Below are 8,607 nucleotides of genomic sequence, written 5' to 3' on the forward strand. Positions count from 1 at the left end.
ACCGGTTTGGTACTCATGCCAAAGCAGGAATACCACGGGGTATGGCAGGGAGGTGACACACGTCCTCTAGATCGGCAGGAGGAACACCCAGAAGGGCAACCGCACCCTACCAAATTCTTGTGACACATAAAGAACACAAACGTGAGCACAGTGACAAAAACCATATAAATAAATAAGTGAATGTGCGCTGCGTAAAACTGCCCGGACATCCTTCCGGATCTATAGAAATTACTCTGCAGATCAAAAGCCAGAAGGCCGGAACAGTAGAGGTGAGTGCTTGGAAGAGTGAGAGATAACGTGCGTGCTTCGTGCCATCTGTCAAGTGGGGTTGCCAATACCAAATGAGTTCCGGCACCCTGGGGTCACCACTGGAGGCTCTGCTTTATTAGACTTTCTGCATGTCAAAATTAGCACAGAACAAGGAGTGCTTACAAATGCCATGGCAATTTTCTTCTGCAGGTCAGTACAATTATGGCGAAACCTAATACATATACTTTTTAGAATGGTTCATTACAGTGACACTATAAAATGTATTTTTCGTTAAAAAAAAAAAAAGTTATTTTTGTGCATCTCCATGGTTTGAGAGCCATCTCTTTTCACTGACGCAACTTTTGGAAATTTTGCAATTGTTTAGATACTTTGTATGTTAGGATTGTGCCTAAATAATAATTGTGAATTGAAATGTTGTGAAAGATATTTTGTATGTAAAAATTTTACAAAAGAAAAAAAAAAGAAAAGAAAAAGAAACCTCGGCACTCAGGATTTCCTTTGAATAATCCTCTGTGTTTTATTCACATGTAAATCACAATGTAACACAGTGTTTCTAGTCAATTTACTAATTATTTGTGATTTTTTTCACACGCCCCTTCCCATAGATTTGCACTGAAGGGGTGTGGTGTGACATCTCGAAGGGTGTGGTGTGACATCTCGAGGGGCGTGGCGTGATGTCACGACCCCACAGCCCGCACCCAGCATTTGGAACAAAATATTCTGAACACTGGGGCAGTGGAGTACCCCATTAAGTATGCGAGAAATACACAACAAACAAATAGCATACTATTGGATTTGTGTGTGTCTGCACAAAATACGGCCACTTGGGCAAATATTTTGCCCAAAAATTACTATCCACTGCATCTGCCAGAAAAGTAGACCCACACTAAGAAAGTGTGGTAGATGAAAAGTCACAAAAAAAAAACCTGCAACCATGTTCACTACGCAATAAATGCAACTTATAAACACAAAAACAAGTGTAAAGAAAATAATAAAATTCCCCCCATTTTGCTTCTTATATAACAGGCATTTTCAATCATAATTTATTCCTCTAAATGGCTTTACTGTAACAATTGTGTTAATTATTTTACTGTATTATTTGCCAATAAAAAAGTTAAATTAAAAAAGGCTGCTTCACTGCCTGAATTATTTGGTATTTATGAAGATGTGATTTGTGGATAAAAACGTTTCCCACATTCTGGTTATTATGACTTCTTCCGTGTGTGAATTCTCTGATGTTCAACAAGATGTGATTTCTGAGTAAAGCATTTGCCACATTCTGAGCATGAATATGGCTTCTCCCCAGTGTGAGTTCTATGATGTAGAACGAGACGTGATTTCACAGCAAAACATTTCCCACATTCTTGGCATGAAAATGGCTTCTCTCCTGTGTGAATTCTATGATGTTCAACAAGCTTTCTTTTCTCCAAAAAACATTTTCCACATTCTGAGCATGAAAATGGCTTCTCGCCTGTGTGAATTTTTTGATGGCGAATAAAAGCTGTTCTTTCCCTAAAACATTTTCCACATTCTGAGCATAAAAATGGCTTTTCTCCTGTGTGAGTTTTTTGATGTTCAACAAGCTTTGATTTCAGATAAAAACATTTCCCACATTCTGAGCATGGAAATGGTTTCTCCCCTGTGTGCGTTCTATGATGTTCAACAAGCTTTCCTTTCTCCGAAAAACATTTTCCACATTCTAAGCATGAAAATGGCTTCTCGCCTGTGTGAATTCTTTGATGGCGAATCAAATCTGTTCTCTCCCTGAAACATTTTTCGCATTCTGAGCATGAAAATGGCTTCTCTCCTGTGTGAGTTTTTTGATGTTTAACAAGAGCTGATTTTGGATTCAAACATTTGCCACATTCTAAGCATGGAAATGGCTTTTCTCCTGTGTGAATCCTCTCATGGTCAAGAAGATTTTTTCTTATAGAAAAACATTTCCCACATTCTAGACATGAAAATGGCTTTTCTCCTGTGTGAGCTCTCTGATGTTCAACGAGGTTTGATTCAACTGTAAAACATTTCCCACATTCTTGGCATGAAAAAGGCTTCTCTCCTGTGTGAACTCTCAGATGTGCAACAAGCCTTAATTTCAAAGTAAAACATTTCCCACATTGAGAACATGAAAATGGCTTCTCCCCAGTGTGAATTTCTTGATGGCGAATAAGATTTACTTTCTGCCTATAACACTTCCCACATTCTTGGCATGAAAATGGTTTCTCCCCTGTGTGAATCCTCTGATGGTCAACAAGATATGATTTCATAGTAAAACATTTTCCACATTCTTGACATGGAAATGCCTTCTCCCCAGTGTGAATTCTCTGATGTTGAACAAGATGTGATTTCATAGTAAAACGTTTCCCACATTCTTGACATGAAAATGGCTTCCCCCCTGTGTGAGTTCTCACATGTCTATCAAGCTGTGATTTGAAAATAAAACATTTCCCACATTCTTGGCATGAAAATTGCTTCTCCTCTGTGTGAATTCTCTGTGTATCTTGTGTGGTATGATCATCTGCTTTATAATATGAAGATATAAGATTCTCCTCTGATCTCCTGGTACTGTCATCTGCCAAGGATAAAACAGTTTATGTTATTTATCAGTAATAGAACCTTAAACATTTTGCCCACATGTACAGTCAGTCACATGTACAGTCAGTCACATGTACAGTCAGTCAGTCACATGTACAATTAGTGCTGAATTATTTCATTATTTGACATCATAGAACATTCTCACTATCTGATCTAATAATCTTCTCTCCCCCATCTCCTGCAGTAAGACTGAGATCGCAGTGATCATTTTTTCTTTTTCTTCTCGCCTTCTTAAAACCACCACTCATACCCATTCACAGACCAATACGAGGGCTTGTATTTTGCAAGACCAATTGTACTTTGTACTGACACCCTTCATGTTACCATAAAGTATACTGGAAAATTGAAAAATATGTAATTTTGGATGCTTTAGTTTTTACAATACAGTGGTCCCTCAACATACGATGGTAATCCGTTCCAAATGGACCATCAATTGTTGAAACCATTGCATGTTGAGGGATCAGTGCAATGTAAAGTCTAGGACAGTGGTCTACAACCTGCGGACCTCCAGATGTTGCAAAACTACAACACCCAGCATGCCCGGACAGCCGTTGGCTGTCCGGGCATGCTGGGTGTTGTAGTTTTGCAACTTCTGGAGGTCCGCAGGTTGTAGACCACTGTTAGAGGAAGTTGTACTCACTGTTAGAGGAAGTTGTACCGTCACCGCTGCCCTGGATGTCGCCGTCCATCGCTGTCGCCGCGTCCCCTAGGTGTCCCCGACGCTCCGGCAAGGCATCTGCTTCCCCGGCATCCGTGCTCTCCATCGCCGCCATCACGTTGCTACGCACGCCGCTCCTATTGGAAGACGGGACGGCGTGCGCAGCGACGTGATTATGTCGATGGAGAGCGCCGACGATGCAGGGGATCCCAAAGAGGACGCGCCGGAGCCCCGAGGACAGGTAAGAGACATCACCGGAGCTCATGGGGCACCGTAAACGGCTATCCGGTGGCAGCTGAAGCAGTCTGCGCTGCCGGATAGCCATTTATACGATGGCCCCGACATAAAAAAGCATCGTATGTTGATGCTGCCTTCAATATGACCTCTGAGAGGCCATCGCATGTTGAAATTATCGTATGTCAGGGCCATCGTAGGTCGAGGGGTCACTGTACTTTTTTTTATTCTATGTGTCAGTACAATTTCATCTATGACTTTAATCTTATCGACCCATAGAATAAAGAGGACGTCAACTTTACTCTAAAGTACAATGTAAAAACTAAAGCATCCAAAAAATGTTTTCATTTTACTACTGTTAGGATTAGCTACTGTTAGTAGTTGTTATTTAGTCTAGGATGTGCACAGGAGCTGAACCATCTATAAGTCTGCAGCTGTTGCTTTTATTTCAGCAAATCTTCTATCTCTTTCTTTCTTCTATATATAATTGGAGTTAATAGCTCATCTGTCCAAAAATTGTGAAAATACTTTTTCCTCATCAGCAATGTCACATTTTTACCCATATTTTATTTATTTTTAGGCTGAATAGGAAATGTACAGAATAAAAAGTAACAGCAGATGTACACCAATTTTTTGAATTTTTTAGAAATTCCCTTTGAAACTGACTAAATAACATCTGTGACTCCACTCTGCATTTAATGGTTACTACTCACCTGGACAATAACCTGTAGGAATGTCCTCTTTATACTGTTCATCACTGCTCACATCTGTCTCCTCTTCTTCCTTTATGTCTGTAGTATTAATATAGTTCAGATCTTTCCCTGTAGGAATGTCCTTCATATACTGCTCATGACCGCGCACATCTGTCTCTTCTTCTTTTACCCTTATGTATATAGATCAGATCGTTCCTTGTAGGAATGTCCTCTTTATACTGCTGATTGCCCCTCACATCTGTCTCTTCTTCTTTTACCCTTTTGTCTGGAGTATTAATAGAGTTAAGATCTTTCCCTGTAGGAATGTCCTTTTTATACTGCTCATCACCACTCACATCTGTCTCTTCTTCTTCCTTTATGTCTGTAGCATAGATAAGATCTTTCCCTGAAGGAATGTCCTTCATATACTGCTCATCACTGCTCACATCTGTCTCTTCTTCTTTCTTTATGTCTGTAGTGTTAATATAGTTCAGATCTTTCCCTGTAGGAATGTCCTCCATATACTGCTCATCACCACTCACATCTGTCTCATCTTCTTCTTTTACCCTTTTGTCTGGAGCATTAATAGAGTTAAGATCTTTCCCTGTAGGAATGTCCTCCTTATATTGCTCATCATTGCTCACATCTGCCTTTTCTTCTTTCGTTATGTCTGTAGCAAAAATAGAGTTCAGATCTTTCCCTGTGGGAATGTCCTCCTTATACTGCTCATCACTGCTCACATCTGTCTCTTCTTCCTTTATGTCTGTAGCATTAATATGGAGCAGATCTTTCCCTCCAGGAATGTCCTCCTTATACTGCTCATCACTGATTACATCTGTCTCTTCTTCTTTTACCATTCTGTCTGGAGCATTAATATAGATCAGATCATTCCCTTGATTCAAAAGCTGTAAAAGAAATATTGTAAAAGTCATCAGACAGTAAAGTCACCTGGAATATTTTTAGGGTGAAAAAAAATTATAAAAGCACGGCTGTCTTTTGGGTAATGTATCAGGATAATCTACTTTATGTGGGAGTGTACATAAGGAGTAGCATTTTTTCAAGCCATTATATACTGTACCTTATATATTGCATGTTTCACCAGGTTTCTGCTCAATCTTAAATTTTTAGTTGTCTCTAAGCTGGTGGGTGCACCCTAGCCTCTATGATGTCTTCCATACACTGGATACACAGACAAGAGGATCCTGTTCTTCTGTCTCTTTATAGTACACACTAAAAATCAGCAGTAGCATGGAGAACATTATAGAGAAGTAGTGAGCAGTCTACGGCTAGGCTCTTTTAATAATGTCGGTGTATCTGATTAGGTCTGTGTGACTTTTCTGTCTTAACTTTAGACCAGTGTTTCCCAACCAGGGTGCCTGGCTACCCAGACATGCTGGAAGTTGTAGTTTTGCAAAACCTGGAGGCACCCTGGTTGGGAAACACTACTTTAGATAGCTGACTTAGAATGCCTTTCTCTGTACGCACATGCACCAAGAGATTCATTAGTCTTCCTCCCTAACGGAGGTCCTTTTCCTTAATATTCCTTTGTAAAAACTGAACAGAAGTATTCATTTAGACAGTCAGCTAGCCCATTTTAAATTACATTTTATTATCATAATGCCCAAAAATGACATAACAGGAGGTGTTATCTCAGCCTTATAGCTGCAGGTCTCCAAGAACAAGGGTTCTCAACCAGAGGTAAGCGTACCCCTAGGGGTACGCCAGGAGTTATGCGGGGATACAGCATTTCGCTGACAAATACCGGCCATGCATTTGCCAGTATTTGTCATCGCAGGGCGGGGATTGGACACCACAGTCACCGCGGCAGCTCACTATAGTGTACCGTGAGCTGCAGTGGCTGCTGGGCCTGATGTATGACATCCCTGACAATGTGCGGAGCCGGAAGGACAGCGCAGAAGGATGTCACTCGTCAGTGCGGCCCTCTGACTCCCGCCGAACGGCATAGACAAAGGCCTGGGAAGAATGTTAAACTAAGTGTAACACCGCAATATGGGAGGGTGTTATTGTATGTATCTCATATATTGGCCTAGGGGGATCGGAGAGGAGAATAATGGCACAAGGGAATTAATATGGGGGGGGTGAATAATGGCAAAAGGGGATCAGAGGGAGGGGGGAATAATGGCAAAAGGGGATCAGAGGAAGGGGGGGGGGATAATGGCACAGGGGGATTCATATGGAGGAGGGGGGGGGGTAATCCTTACCCCCCCCCCCCCTCTCAATCTTAATCCTTTTATCAGATTATGGCAAAAGGGGATCAGAGGGAGGGTGAAATAATGGCACAAGGAGATTAAGTATCGCATTAGAAAGGTAAGTACACGCCATTATGAAATTAAGTACTTTTATTACTTATTTTGTCCACGGGTACGCCTCGCATGTAAGTTCTGCACAAACTTACGCGAAAGGGGTACCTGCGGACATACTTTCACCCATTGGGGGTACAGTTGCAAAAAAGGTTGAGAACCACTGTCCTAGAAGCTGGAAATTAAGATGATGGATCAATAACAACCTCAGGACCCTCGTACACATGTATATCCGGCATGGCTAGACAGGCTTCAGGTTGTGTCAGTGGAGAGAGATCAGAAAGAAGTCAGATCGGAAAAGGGACAAATTCCTTTGTGATAAAAGAGATTACGACACAGACGCAGTGTTCACTTAGAGAAATCAAAAACCCGCAGGAGTTAATCAAAAAGGGAGAAGGAGAAAATTTCTAAAGAAAATACAGAAGTCCTGACTATTGGACCACAGACTCTGATACGAGTGCATCGGATGAAGCCAACAAGGAAACAACTAGGGATCAAAAGTCGAAAGATAAAAAAGATGAAGCCCCTTTAGGAGAAAGATTAGGAGGGGGAAGCATAAGAGGAGGAATGAACAGATACCAACAGAAGGGAAAGACAGTGTCGTGGCAGGAGTAACTAGTACAGACAATGTCATCAATATCGGAACAAAAAACAACAGATCGCTTCTGTGTGCGATCTTCCAGACCAAATGGGATAATGTGGGATAATGAGGAACGCACTCACCTGGTCAGGTTGTGCATATTCCAGGCACAACGCTGATGTGGGCTTAATGTAACAACTGCTGCGGCTTCCCACGCTGGATCCACCGGCGTGTAAGAGACAGTGAAGGAGGAGGAAATCGGAAGCTGAGATCGCGCTGTTGCAGAGAAGATTCAAGGATACTGGTAGAAGTCTTAATTTCTTTTATTCTATTCACACAACGCGTTTCTGGATATTAATAATCCTTTCTTCAGGCGTGATACAAAACACAGAATGCAGGAGATATATATAAGGGAAGTGATGTATCGCACCTGGATAACAACACGCCCACAATTCTCACACAAGTAAACATAATGGATATTATTAATGCTACATATAATCACTAAATAATAAATCCACTATATTCCACAATAGATAATAAACCTGTCCAATAACAGAAAGGATTATTTTACAAAAAAATGCAATAATGTACAAATGCATAAAAACACATTGATACATAAAAAACACACAATAAAACCTACATTAAAAGGCCGTTTTTTCTATACACTCATTTAACCCCTCGGGCCACCCGCCCTGTCCTCACCCATACCACCACGATAATACCTATTATCAGTCCGAAGCGGGACACACTACCGCATTATTTCCCACTGAAACATCGACTGTCTACAGTCACCAAATCAATAGCCACGTCATCTCTCTCTTTGATTCCACATCTGGAAATAAATTCACCAACATTAAAAAGTACAAAAAGAAAAATAGACCACGGGGATGCAGGGGGGCCGCAAAAAAGGAAATAAAACTTGCCAGTCCACTTGTACACCAAAACCAAAGCCAATAAAAATATTTAACATATCATCACATGTATTGGGTGATAATGAGATTTCCCTTTTAGCCAAGGGACTCTCATTTTGTCCCTCTACTGCTCCGGACCCTTTTCAGTTGTTTTTGGATTTGAATGAATATATTCGCAAATTGGCCCTCACACGTTTTTTTGTTTTTAAGGAAAACAAAACAGGTAAACTTGAAGCAAATATTCCGACTAATGTTGATGACCATGACAATATTGATATTTTAGATGCACGTGGTAAACATATGGATGTGCACAAAAAATCCACTTTTTTTCCTCTGGGACACAGAG

At 40.9% G+C, this 8,607-nt stretch overlaps 1 protein-coding gene across 1 annotated transcript; it reads right to left on the reverse strand.

Moving 5' to 3' along the window:
• Positions 1 to 1,019: 1,019 nt before the first annotated feature.
• Positions 1,020 to 4,624, reverse strand: LOC130296316 (gastrula zinc finger protein XlCGF26.1-like). The gene is made up of 2 exons (XM_056547719.1): positions 4,471 to 4,624; positions 1,020 to 2,842 (listed from the first exon to the last, which is right to left on the reverse strand). Exons 1-2 carry the CDS (start codon positions 4,595 to 4,597, stop codon positions 1,476 to 1,478), a joined length of 1,494 nt encoding a protein of 497 aa, XP_056403694.1. The 5' UTR covers positions 4,598 to 4,624; the 3' UTR covers positions 1,020 to 1,475.
• Positions 4,625 to 8,607: the final 3,983 nt, after the last annotated feature.

This window comes from Hyla sarda, chromosome 1 (assembly GCF_029499605.1).
Source record: "Hyla sarda isolate aHylSar1 chromosome 1, aHylSar1.hap1, whole genome shotgun sequence".
Taxonomy (NCBI): domain Eukaryota; kingdom Metazoa; phylum Chordata; class Amphibia; order Anura; family Hylidae; genus Hyla; species Hyla sarda.